This window comes from Saccopteryx leptura, chromosome 3 (assembly GCF_036850995.1).
Source record: "Saccopteryx leptura isolate mSacLep1 chromosome 3, mSacLep1_pri_phased_curated, whole genome shotgun sequence".
NCBI lineage: Eukaryota > Metazoa > Chordata > Mammalia > Chiroptera > Emballonuridae > Saccopteryx > Saccopteryx leptura.
The window spans coordinates 319,914,471-319,929,219 of NC_089505.1; the positions used below are offsets into that span (position 1 = coordinate 319,914,471).

General features: G+C 35.4%; 1 protein-coding gene across 1 annotated transcript in view; it reads right to left on the reverse strand.

The window, feature by feature from the left end:
• The window catches only part of RP1 (RP1 axonemal microtubule associated), a 375,598-nt gene that overhangs the window by 321,139 nt on the left and 39,710 nt on the right, over positions 1-14,749 (reverse strand). The window contains exons 5-6 of the mRNA XM_066379053.1: positions 10,276-10,362; positions 3,854-3,986 (exon numbers count right to left, since the gene is read on the reverse strand). Of these exons, the coding sequence (XP_066235150.1) occupies positions 3,854-3,986; positions 10,276-10,362 (220 nt within the window). The remainder of the gene's footprint in view (positions 1-3,853; positions 3,987-10,275; positions 10,363-14,749) is intronic.

A 14,749-nucleotide genomic window follows, 5' to 3' on the forward strand; every position in this document is an offset into this window, starting at 1 on the left:
CCAGGGGGACCCAGCCATAAGAACCCCCATACTTTTGTGAGTTTTGCTTCCAGGATCTCAACTAGATTCTTTTTCCTTTTCTTTTAAGTGAGAGGAGGGGAGATACAGAGACAGACTCCCACATGCGCCCTGACTCCCAGCAACCTCCAATCAACCAAGTTATCCTCAGTGTCAGAGGCCAACACTCAGATCAATCAAACTATCCTCAGTGCCCGGGGCCAATGTTCAAACCAATCAAGCCACTGGCTGTAAGAGGAGAAGAGGGAGAGAAGGGGGAGATAGAGGGTAAGAGAAGCAGATGGTCACATCTCACGTGTGCCCTGATTGGGGATCGAACCCTGGACCAATGCTCTAGCCACTGAGTCAACCAGCCAGGGCCTCAGCTAGATTCTGACAGGGAATATCCAAGTAAAATTTCTTCCAGTTTCTGGCAGGAAGAGGTGGAAACAAATAAATCTGAAATACACCAGAATATTCTGTTCTTTAAAAAGCCTGTCTTCAATAGAAATAACTTAGCCAGATCCTAACCTGCTGGGGTATTACTGGAGCCTGAAAAACCAGGGGAAGGAAAAATACCCAATCCCAGCCAGCTCTAGCCTTTGAATTGGGAGAAGGAGAATAACCACATGAGAAAAAGGAAATACCCAATGTGAGCTCACTCAAGCCATACTATGCCACCTAAGAAGGGTGGTAAATAGGGAAACCCCTGTGAAGTTCACAATCCAGAGGCATAGGCTAATTAAAAGACTGAAGCCCAATCATAGGACTATAACCCCCCCAAGCTGTTCTTCACCACAAAAGCCTATTGAACAGTTTCTTTTAGTTGGTACATTATGTCCAGTGATCAACAAAATATTACAATGCATACTAAAATATGAAAAACACAATTTGATGAGATAGAGTAAGCATCATAATTAGACATGGCACAGCTGTTGGAATTATCAGAACAGAAACTTCAAACAAATGATTAATATGTTAAATGTTCTATTATGTTACATAGACAACATGAAGGAACAAGTGGGCAATGAAAGCAGAAATGGAAAGCCAAATGAAGAACCTAAAAGAAATAATAGATATTAGCCCTGGCTGGTTGGCTCAGTGGTACAGCGTCAGCCTGGCATGCAGGAGTCCCGGGTTCGATTCCCGGCCAGGGCACAAGGAGAAGCGCCCATCTGCTTCTCCACCCCTCCCCCTCTCCTTCCTCTCTGTCTCTCTTTTCCTCCCCTTCAGCCGAGGCTCCACTGGAGCAAAGATGGCCCAAGCACTGAGGATGGCTCTGTGGCCTCTGCCTCAGGCACTAGAATGGCTCTGGATGCGACAGAGTGATGCCCCAGAGGGGCAGAGCATCACCCTCTGGTGGGCATGCTGGGTGGATCCCGGTCGGGCGCATGCAGGGGTCTGACTGCCTCCCCATTTCCAGCTTCGGAAAAATGAAAAAAATAAAAAGAAAAAAAAAGAAATAATAGATATTAAAAACATTGCAACAAACAAAGAATGCCTTTGACAGACTTATTAGTACACACTACACTGCTGAGGAAAGAATCCCTGAGTTTGAAGATACAGCAATTAAACCCTCTAAAACTGAAAAGCAAAGAGAATACAGACTAAAAAACAAGGATTGTGAGACTACAAAAAGTATACAGTATACCTAATGGGTATACCACTAGAGAAAAAGAGAGAAAGAAACAAAAATACTTGAAATAATAATGACTGAACGTTTCCCTGAATTAATATTTGACACCAGAGTAGACCCTGGAAGCTCAGAGAATATTAAGCAGGATAATTGCCAAAGAAGGGAGATGGTAGAAACTACCCTAGACATATCATTCTCAAACTACAGAAACTTAAAGATTGAAAAGAAATCCTGAAGGAATAAAGAGTAAAATAAACAGCTTACTAAGAAAGAGAAAGAAAGAAAGAAAAAAAAAAAAGAAAGAAAGAAAGAAAGAAAGAAAGAAAGAAAGAAAGAAAGAAAGAAAGAAAGAAAGAAAGAAAGAAAGAAAGGAAGAAAGGGTAATATCTGATTTCTCAGAAACCATGTAAGCAAGAGAGTAGAGTGAAATATCTAAAGTGATAAAAGAAAAGAAACCCCTAGAATTCTAAAGCCTGTAAAATTATCCATCCAAGGTAAAGGAGATCTCCAAACTACTTTCCACAGTGGCTGTACCTATTTGCATTCCTGTAAAAGTGCATGAGGGTTCCCTCTTCTCCATTCTCACCAAACCTGTTATTTGTCGATTTATTATTGATATAGCCATTCTGACAGGTGTGAGGTAATATCTCATTGTGGTTTTAACTTGCATTTCTCTGATGTCTTTTCATATGGTTATTGGCAATCTGTATGCCTTTGTTGGAGAAGTGTCTATTCAGGTCCTTTGCCCATTTTTCATTTGTACTGTCTCCTTTTTTGTTGTGAGTTCTTTAAGTTCTTTATAAATTTTGGATATTAATCCCTTTTTAGATGTATCAACAAATATGATCTGCCATTAAGTGAGTTGTCTTTTCATTTTGTTGATGGTTTTCTTTCTGTGCAAAATGTTTTAGTTTAATATAGTCTCATTTGTTTATTTTCTCTTTAGTTTCCCATGCCTGAGGAAACATATCAGAAAAACTATCTGTGCCAGGCGGTGGTACAGTGGATAGAGCATCAGACTGGGACACAGAGGACCCAGGTTCGAAACCCTGAGGTCACTGGCTTCAGTGCGGGTTTATCTGGCTTGAGTGTGGGCTCCCCAGCTTGAGCCCAAAGGCTTGAGCAAGGAGTCACTCACTCTGCTTTAGCCCCCTGGTCAAGGCACATATGAGAAAGCATTCAATGAACAACTAAAGAGCCACAATGAAGAACTGATGCTTCTCATCTCTCTCCCTTACTGTCTGTCTGTCTCTATCTGTCCCGCTCTCTGACTCTCTCTCTGTCTCTGTCAAATACATAAATAAGTAAATAAATAAATAAATAAAAATTAAAAAAAACCTATTGGTATCACTTCAAAAATATTTAACTTCAAAAACTTAACAATTTATTACACTGTATCTAAAAACACAAAGGAATCAACAGTCTCTGCAAGTCTTTGCCAACCTATGGTCCCTAAAAAGTTTTATCCAAGTTTTAATGTACATAAGCATAATCTTGCTAATCTTCACATAACACTTCTTTAGAAAACTAAGGTATCACATTTTTAGTAGAAAATATTGTAGACTAGAGAAAAATCTATTTTTATCAATTGCCCATTTAATAATTCTCATTTATGTTTTTCTTATTTTCTTCTAAAACAGAGGCCAGCAGACACAACAGCAAATAGTTCCTATGGACAGTCACCCCGATTCCTTGCGGCAGTAAGCAATCATTTTTGATAGTGATAGTCTAACTTTGAGCAAAACTTGTTTTTCAGTCTCGTTTACACAAGGATTGAACACACCTCTACTTTTGGGAAAATGCTTAGAAAGTCAGTGAGTGACCAGATCTGTTTTCATTTCATGATCAAATATATAAATTTTCAAAAATAAGGCAGAGCCTGGTGGAAAAAATATACATTGACTTACATTTCTTAGTCCTGGAGTAAATTCATTGAACATTCAATTTTCTCATGACCTTCTAAGAATTATTATTATTATTTTGATTAACAGGCATTTCATCTGACCTTCCTACAGGGTTAACTGTTGACAAGAACACATTTCTGAATCCCAGTATACACACACACACACACACACACACACACATACACACACACATGCAGACACCAATTCCTTAATCATTCATTCATTTATTCAACATATGTATTTATCAAGTAACCTGGCCTTCAGTATTTAGGCAAACAAGTTTTATCTGTGCTAGCTGGCATTGGATTTTTCCTACCTGGAAGAGTGGGTTGTCCTTTGTTTAAAACAGGAAATTCTCGACAGATTTCCCCATCTTCTTTATCTCGTGCCAACCATCGTTGCACAGGTATATAAAACTTTTTTCCAGAATTCATGTTCCACAATTGTATCTACAATAGCAACAAGATTACTTGTTAAAAAATACTTTTTTATTTGAAAGTGATTTTATAAAAGGCCCAGAACTTTGCATACATTCATATCAGGTGTGATCATGGTGTACTGACACTTTCAGAAAGGCTCCTGGAGAACCACACAGAATTACAACTGGTTTGCAAGGCTGCTCCTACTGCCACCAATATTTGATTTTATTATTTTATTATTATTATTAACTGTAATGGGGTGACATTGATAAATCAGGGTACATATGTTCAAAGGAAACATCTCCAGGTTATTTTGACATTTGATTATGTTGAATACCCATCACTCAAAGTCAAATTGTCTTCTGTCACCTTCTCTCTGGTTTTCTTTGTCCCCCCTCCCCTCCCTCCCTTTCCTCTCCCCACCCTGATTTTATTATTTTAAGTGAAGTTGAAGAAAGGTAATTTGAAAAATACAAAACAAACCAACATTTAAAACTTTTTATTTTATAATCTTCCTTAACTAAACTTGAAAGAATCAAGATATTAAGGTCATAAGAGAAGTGTAAATTTTTTTATGTGTTCTGAAAATATTGTATCATTATTGCTATAATGGACAAGTCTTTAATTCAAATCCCTTCAAGTGAGAGGCACAAGTTGGCTTATTTAAAATTTAAAATTTTAAACTTCTAGAAAGAAGTACGGAATACAAACAAACAAAAACAAAAAATAGAAAAACAAAAGAGAAGAATCAAACAAGATACAAAACTAACAGAAAGCAATTTATAAAATGGCTATAGGGAACCCAAAAGTGTCAATAATTACACTAAATGTAAATGGATTAAACTTGCCAATAAAAAGACACAGAGTAGCAGAATGGATTAAAAAAGAAAATCCAATTGTATGCTGCCTACAAGAAACTCATCTAAGCATCAAGGATAAAAACAAATTCAAAGTGAAAGGCTGGAAAACAATACTCCAAGCAAACAACACCCAAAAAAAAGCAGTTGTAGCAATACTCATATCTGATAATGCTGACTACAAGAAAGAAAAAGTACTCAGAGACAAAAATGGTCATTTCATAATGATTAAGGGGACACTGAATCAAGAAAACATAACAATCCTTAATATATATGCACCAAACCAAGGAGCACCAAAATATATAAGACAGCTACTTATTGACCTTAAAACAAAAACTGACAAAAATACAATCATACTTGGAGACCTCAATACACCGCTGACGGCTCTAGATCGGTCATCCAAACAGAGAATCAATAAAGATATAGTGGCCTTAAACGAAATACTGAAACACCTGGATATGATAGACATCTACAGGACACTTCATCCCAAAGCGAGAGTATACATTTTTCTCTAGTGTACATGGAACATTCTCAAGAACTGACCATATGTTGGGCCACAAAGACAATATCAGCAAATTTAGAAAAATTGAAATTGTACCAAGTATATTCTCTGATCATAAAGCCTTGAAACTAGAATTCAACTGTAAAAAAGAGGGGAAAAACCCACAAAATTGTGGAAACTAAACAACATACTTCTAAAAAATGAATGGGTCAAAGAAGAAATAAGCACAGAGATCAAAAGATATATACAGACAAATGAAAATGAAAATACGACATATCAGAATCTATGGGATGCAGCAAAAGCAGTAATAAGAGGAAAGTTCATATCACTTCAGGCCTATATGAACAAACAAGAGAGAGCCGAAGTAAACCACTTAACTTCACACCTTAAGGAGCTAGAAAAAGAAGAACAAAGACAACCCAAAACCAGCCGAAGAAAGGAGATAATAAAAATCAGAGCAGAAATAAATGAAATAGAGAACAGAAAAACTATAGAAAAAATCAATAAAACAAGGAGCTGGTTCTTTGAAAAGATCAACAAAATCGACAAACCCTTGGCAAGACTCACCAAGGAAAAAAGACACAGGACTCAAATAAATAAAATCCAAAATGAAAGAGGAGAAATCACCACAGACATCATAGATATACAAAGAATTATTGTAGAATACTATGAAAAACTATATGCCACCAAATACAACAATCTAGAAGAAATGGATAAATTCCTAGAACAATACAACCTTCCTAAACTGAGTCAAGAAGAAGCAGAAAGACTAAACAGACCAATCAGCAGGGAAGAAATAGAAAAAACTATTAAAAACCTCCCCAAAAATAAAAGTCCAGGCCCAGACGGTTATACTAGTGAATTCTATCAAACATTCAAAGAAGACTTGGTTCCTATTCTACTCAAAGTCTTCCAAAAAATTGAAGAAGAAGCAATACTTCCAAACACATTTTATGAGACCAACATAACCCTCATACCAAAACCAGGCAAGGATGGCACAAAGAAAGAAAACTACAGACCAATATCTCTAATGAATACAGATGCTAAAATACTAAACAAAATACTGGCAAATCGAATACAACAACATATTAAAAAAATAATACATCATGATCAAGTGGGATTCATCCCAGAATCTCAAGGATGGTTCAACATACGTAAAACGGTTAACATAATACACCATATCAACAAAACAAAGAACAAAACCACAAAACCACATGATCTTATCAATAGACGCAGAAAAGGCTTTCGATAAAATACAACACAATTTTATGTTTAAGACTCTCAACAAAATGGGTATAGAAGAAAAATATCTCAACATTATAAAGGCCATATATGATAAACCATCAGCCAACATCATATTAAATGGCATAAAACTGAGGACTTTCCACCTTAAATCAGGAACACGACAGTGTTGTCCACTCTCTCCACTCTTATTTAACGTGGTGCTAGAAGTTCTGGCCAAAGCAATCAGACAAGAAAAAGAAATAAAAGGCATCCATGTTGGAAAAGAAGAAGTAAAGGTATCACTTTTTGCTGATGATATGATCCTATACATTGAAAACCCAAAGGACTCCACAAAAAGATTACTAGAAACAATAAACCAATACAGTAAGGTCGCAGGATACAAAATTAACATACAAAAGTCCAAAGCCTTTCTATATGCCAACAATGAAATATTAGAAAACGAACTCAAAAAAATAATCCCCTTCACGATTGCAACAAAAAAAATAAAATACCTAGGAATAAACATAACAAAGAATGTAAAGGACCTATATAACAAAAACTACAAGGCATTGCTAAGAGAAATAGAAAAAGACACAATGAGATGGAAAAATATTCCTTGTTCTTGGATAGGAAGAATAAATATAAATAAAATGGCCATATTACTCAAAGTAATATATAAATTTAATGCAATTCCCATCAAAATTCCTATGACATTTTTTAAAGAAATGGAACAAAAAATCATAAGATTTATATGGAACTATAAGAAACCCCGAATAGCCAAAGCAATCCTAAAAAAAAAGAATGAAGCTGGGGGCATTACAATACCTGACTTTAAACTATATTATAGGGCCACAATAATCAAAACTGTATGGTATTGGCAGAAAAATAGACACTCAGACCAATGGAACAGAATAGAAAGCCCAGAAATAAAACCACATATATATGGTCAAATAATCTTTGATAAAGGGGCCAACAACACAAAATGGAGAAAAGAAAGCCTCTTCAACAAATGGTGTTGGGAAAACTGGAAAGCCACATGCAAAAGAATGAAACTTGACTACAGCCTGTCCCCGTGTACTAAAATTAATTCAAAATGGATCAAAGACCTAAATATAAGATCTGAAACAATAAAGTACATAGAAGAAGACATAGGCACTAAACTCATGGACCTGGGTTTTAAAGAACATTTTATGAACTTGACCCCAATGGCAAGAGAAGTGAAGGCAAAGATAAATGAATGGGACTACATCAGAATAAAAAGTTTTTGCTCAGCAAGAGAAACTGATATCAAAATAAACAGACAGCCAACTAAATGGGAAATGATATTTTCAAACAACAGCTCAGATAAGGGCCTAATATCCAAAATTTACAAAGAACTTATAAAACTCAACAACAAACAAACAAACAATCCAATAAAAAATGGGAAGAGGACATGAACAGACACTTCTCCCAGGAAGAAATACAAATGGCCAACAGATATATGAAAAGATGCTCAGCTTCATTAGTTATTAGAGAAATGCAAATCAAAACTACAATGTGATACCACCTCACCCCTGTTAGATTAGCTATTATCAACAAGACGGGTAATAGCAAATGTTGGAGAGGCTGTGGAGAAAAAGGAACCCTCATACACTATTGGTGGGAATGTAAAGTAGTACAACCATTATGGAGGAAAGTATGGTGGTTCCTCAAAAAACTGCAAATAGAACTACCTTATGACCCAGCAATCCCTCTACTGGGTATATACCCCAAAACCTCAGAATCATTGATACGTAAAGACATATGTAGCCCCATGTTCATTGCAGCACTGTTCACAGTGGCCAAGACATGGAAACAACCAAAAAACCCTTTAATAGAAGACTGGATAAAGAAGATGTGGCACATATACACTATGGAATACTACTCAGCCATAAGAAATGATGACATCAGATCATTTACAGCAAAATGGTGGGATCTTGATAACATTATACGGAGTGAAATAAGTAAATCAGAAAAAAACAAGAACTACATGATTCCATACATTGGTGGAACATAAAAACGAGACTAAGAGACATGGACAAGAGAGTGGTGGTTACCAGGGGTGGGGGGAGGGAGGACGCAGTAGGGAGGGAGGGAGAGAGTTAGGGGGAGGGGGAGGGGCACAGAGAAAACTAGACAGAGGGTGACGGAGGACAATCTGACTCTGGGTGAGGGGTATGCAACATAATTTAATGACAAGATAACCTAGACATGTTTTCTTTGAATATATGTACCCTGAATTATTAATGTCATCCCATCAACATTAATAAAAATTTATAAAAAAAATAAAAATAAAAAATAAATAAAAAAAAATTTTAAACTTCTAAACTGTATTGTAAGAATTAAACAGAAAACTCCCAGCCAATTATCTAGCATCTTAATTTGTTCAGATGAATAAATTATATAGACTTTGTATAGTTAGGAAAAAACTTTGAATCAAGAATATCTCTGTTATTCATTGGTACTCAAAGACAGGTGAGTAAAATTCAGGCAAACAAGTCACCATTCAATGAGAAAGAACTTGCCATAGAAAGACAATAGGAATTTTTAGCTTAATTTTTTGTCTTTCCTTTGTAATATTATATAAACTTTTCAGGTAACAACCCTTATATCAGCATTCAGCTTCACAATGAATACAATATTGCTTATTGTTTATCAATCAAATGAAATGGCAGGAGGAATAATGATAATTTTCTAAGTTAGTTTAGTTAACTAAGAAAGAAAAATGAAAAGATATTATTATACATCATCACTTATTAATTTTAATGTCATACTTTAAAAGTTCTATATAATATAAAAGAGAGAATTATTTTCTATTGAAGCCTGGCAGTAATTTTGAATTTTGAAATAAAACCTCTACCTTCTACATTTTCATAAAGTGAGTTTTATTTTTTCATTCTCCCTCAGGATAGTTCCTGACTTAATGCAAAAAATATGGCACTGATAACAACTATGTATTTCTGCTGATGAAATAAAATACATGTTCATCTTACATAAATTTTTCATTTGCTTTCTCACATTATAAAAAACTATTGAACAAGTTTTCCAAGAACATCAGGAATTTGACTAGATGTTCTTTGCATTTTAAGACCTTGTTAAAGATCACTTGTTTTTGAAATGACAAAAGATAAAAATACATTTTATATAAAAATGAATGACAAGCTGTATAATTTCCAGTTCTAAAAATCTATATTTATTAGCAATCATGCTAATAAGGAAAATTTTAAATTCTAAACAATGAAGAAAATGTAAACCTTTTTTTTTTTTTTTTTTTTGGCTCCTAAAAGTATTCAAGGGACATTATCTTGGTTAGCACAGAGCTGGAATTCAAGGTATAGTAGATTATTATTCCAGCAACACTAATATTCTATTTTTACAACTCTTCTGAAGCAGATAACATCACATAGTCACCATTTTATTAGTAATGCAATTATGTCAAGAAGCAATAAAAGTTAATCCAGAGTCTCAAGCATCTTCTTTTCTTTACAAAAAGTTAAAAGGATTGTTTGGTTGAGGCGCTTCCTTTAATTAATTAGGGATTAAATTATTAATAAAGGCATATGACACTAACTGCCTTAAGTATTACGCTTACTAACAAGGTCCAGGTTTGACTCCACCAATTCACAATATGCATAAAGTGCTCCCTTGAGGTTTGATTTCTGAATAGAATTTGCATAGTATTAATATTTGAAAAGGATAGAAATGTTGATGTCTTTACCTGTTTACAGTGCCAGGAAGGGGAGACTCCAGAGTTGGTATGACCAATCCGAACCTTAAATAGTATCCCAATGTCTCCAACAGTGATCTACAAAGTAACCAAGAGAACATCTTTCAATGCAACTTCACAAAATCCATTTAAAAACAGCTGATCTTAGGACATTATGTATTGATAAAGGGGTTAATCCATCAAGAAAGTATAAGAATTATAAACATGTATGTACCTAATTACAGAGCATCAAAATATATGAACCAAAACTGACAGAAGTAAATGGAGACATAGTAGTAGTTGGAGAGTTCAGTAACCCACTTTGAATAATGGATAAAACAACTAGACAGAAAGTCAATAAGGAAAAAGAGGATTTGAACATCAACCAAGTCTAACACACGTGTATAAAACATTGCACCTAATAACCGCAGAATATAGTTTCCTCAAGTGCACATGTAACATTCTCTGGGACAGACTATATGTTATGTAACAAAAACAAGTTTTGAAAATTAAAAAAGACTGAAATCATAAAGTCTATCTTATCTAACTACAATAGAATGAGACTTAAAATTCAAAATTATAAAGATAAATAAATACAAAAAGAAAAACTGGAAAATCCACATAATGCATAAATTAAATAGCATACTCTTAAGCAACCTCCGACTCAAAAAAAATTGCAAAAAAAATTTTAATACCTTGATGATTTCTTTTAAAATAACATACAAAAGCATAGGGAATTCAGTAAAAGCAGAACTCAGAGGGAAATTTTAGATACAATTCCATAAAATTTGAATGTACTTTGTGAACCCTGAGAACAAAGACACTTACTAAGAAAGGGCTACTGGTGGCTAACTGGGCTCAAATTTTAAAAAACAGAGCCTAGCAGCCACTTCTATACAGAGTCCTGTCATGCAAACTGCACTTCAAGGAGACGTCTGCACTGAACTGCCTGCTTCTGCACTGCACTGCCTGTCTGCACTGTGTTTCTGCCATCTGAGCCAGCCCTTATAAAGGAGTTCCTGGAATCTTATTTTAACCAATAGAACTGTGGCTTTCCCCATCCCATCAGAGTTGTGCAGCTCCAACCACCTAAAGCTGGTTTTGTTTTGACCAATCATAACTGTCCTTGGACCAATCAAACTGCAAGGATTTGGAGTTCTCACTTGCATGAGGTCAGACCAGAAACAAGGGGTGGGGACTTCTGTTCATATAAGCCAGCTTCCCTCTTGCTCTGGAAGTACACTTTTCCTTTCCATCAAAAACTGACACAGTCTCCCTGGCTGAGATGAAACACAGAAGCTGCCTCACCAGAGCAGAGTTGGCAGACCAGTGCAGACTAGAGCAGGCTGGCAGAAAACAGCAGACCAAAGCACAGCAGAGCTGCGCCATATGGCCATCCTGAGCCATATCACAACTGAGCGGTTCTAGAGTGATGCTAGTGAGCTATATCACAACTGAGCTGTTTTGCACTGAATAAAGTTTCCTCCTTCACAATACCCCAAACTGATGATTCCTGTTGACGTTGATTAGGCATCGAACACCACTGGTAGACAACTTAAAGGAGATAATCATTTCAAATGTGTTCCCATCAACTAGAATGGCAAGCCTGCTGTGATAGATGTATTTCCAGATTGATCTACTATATACAGAGACTCTAAGTAAAAAGAAGGAGCAAGAAGAGGGGAAGGGAGAGAGAAGAGGGGAGGAGAAAAGAGCAAATAAAATCTTGAATAAATAACCTAGCTTTACAACTTATGGAATTATAAAAAGAAGATCAAACTAAATACAAATCTAGCCAAAAAAAGGAAATAATAAAGACTAGGATAGAGACAAGGCCCTGGCTGGTTGGCTCAGTGGTAGAGCATTGGCTCAGCATGTGGAAGCCTTGGGTATAATTCCCGGTCAGGGCACACAGGAGAAGCAGCCATCTGCTTCTCCACCCTTCTCCTCCTCTCTCTCTCTCTCTCTCTCTCTCTCTCTCTCTCTCTCTTCCCCTACTGCAGCCATAGCTCAAATGGTTCAAGCCAGGGCACTGAGGGTGGCTCCATGGCCTTGGCCTCAGGCACTAAAATAGCTCAGTTGATGAGTAACGAATCTGCAGCCCAGCTGGGCAGAACATCACCTGGTAGTGGCTTGCTGGGTTTATCCCAACCTAGGCACATGTGGGAGTCTGTCTGTCTCTGCCTCCCTGCCTCTGACTTAAAAAAAATATGGAGAAAAAATAGAAAATTAAAAAACAGTAGAAACAATGAAACCAATAATAGGTTCTTTGATGAGAACAACAAAATAGACATTAGCTAGCCTAAGGAAAAAAAGAAAAAAACCTCAAATTACAAAAATGAGAAATAAAAATAGGGACATTATTACTAATATTTTAAACTTGTCCAAAAAACAGAACAGGTAGAGAATATTTCTTAACTCATTCCACAATGTCAGTATTACCCTGATGACAAGGAAAGAAAAATACAGACAATACCCCTTATAGTTATAGAGGCAAAAGTCTTCTAAGAAACACTAGTAAACTAAATCCAGAAGTATATTAACAGGATTATACACCATACCTATTCTCTTATCCCAGGAGTAGAGAGTAGTTCAACATACAAATACCAATGGGGCAATACACCACATAAATACAATGAAGAGGAAAATGAAAACACTGCCATTTCAATTGATGGGGGGAAAAAAGAAAAAAAAAAGAGGAAAGAAAGAAAGAAGAGAGGGAGGAAGGGAGGGAAGAGCAAGGGAAGGGAAGAAGGAAAGAGGAAAGGAAAGGAAAGGAAAGGAAAGGAAAGGAAAGGAAAGGAAAGGAAAGGAAAGGAAAGGAAAGGAAAGGAAAGGAAAGGAAAGGAAAGGAAAGGAAAGGAAAGGAAAGGAAAGGAGAGGAAAGGAAAGGAGGGAGGAGAGGAGGGTAGAAGGGAGGAGGGGGAGGGGGAGGGGGAGGGGGAAGGAGGGGAAGGGAGGGGGAGGGGGAGGGAGGGAGGAAAGCTTTTGATAAATATCAAATACATTTTCATGATAAAGATACTTATGGAATAGAAGGGTACTTTCTGAACACATAAAGAATATTTATGAAATACCCACAGGTAATATCATATTCAAAGGCAGAAGACTAAAACTTTCCTCCTAAATCAGGAACAAGACAAGGAAATAAGTATTTATGTATGTCTTCTACTCAACATTGTACTCAAAGCTCTAGGTAGAGCAATTAGCCAAGAAGAGAAACTTAAAAACATATAACTTGGAAAGAAAGAATTAAAACTATTTCTATTTATAAATAATATGTTCTGATATTAGGAGAATCCTAAAGATTCTCCAAAAACAAAAAACAAAAAACTATTTGTGCTACAAATGGTCTCAGTAAAGTTACAGGACACTAGATCAGCACATAAAAATTTGTTTTATTTTTATACATTAATAATAAGCAATATAAAAAAGAAATTAAGACAATTCTATTTATAATAGCATCAAAAAGAACAAAATTCTTAAGAATAAACTTAGCCAAGGAGTTTTAACACTTATATAAGAAAAACCAAAACATTGCTGAAAGAAATTAAAAAGCACCTAAATAAATCTAAAGACATCAGGGTCATGGATTGGTAGACAATACTGATAAGAAGATTATAATACTACCCAATGTAATATACAGAGTAAGTGTAATTCTATCAAAACCCCATTGGCCTATTTTACAGAAATGGAAAAGCTGATCCTAAAATTCATAGGGATTTCCAAGGGGCCACAAATAGCCAAAGCAATATTAAAAAATAAAAACAAGGTTGGAGGACTCACAGTTTCTCATTTTAAAACTTACTACAAAGCTTAAAAAATGAAAACTGTGTGATATAGGTATAAAGATAGACATATATATATATCAATGAAACAACATTGAGTGTCCAGAAATAAACCCTATATACCTACAGTCAGTTGATTTTTTGACAAGGGTATGAGACTATTTAATGGAAAAAGAACAGTCTCCTCAACAAACACTAAAAGGAGAAGTAGATATACACATCCAAAAACAAGAGAGCTAGACCTTTACCATCCACAACATCAAAATTTAATTCTAAATGGATAAAAGAACTAATATTAAAGAAAACGTAAATTCTCATGAACTTTATGTGGTAACAATTTCTTAGATATGACACTAAAAACATTATTAGCAAACAAAAAAAAATAGCTAAATTGGACTTCATCAAAATTTAAAATTCTTGTGCATCAAAGGATATTATCAAAAGAGTAAAGATGCAATCCACAACATCATTAAAATATTTGCAAATCATATATCTGATAAGGATCTAGTATTCAGAATATATAAGAAACTCTTACAACTCAACAACAAAAAGAAAAACATTCCAATTAAAAAAATAAAAATCCTCACAGGCCATGGATTTAAATAGTTCTCCAAAGAAGATATACAAATGGCCACCAAGCACATAAAAAGATACTCAGTACCATTAATCATTAGGGAAATGTAAATCAAAAATTTTTT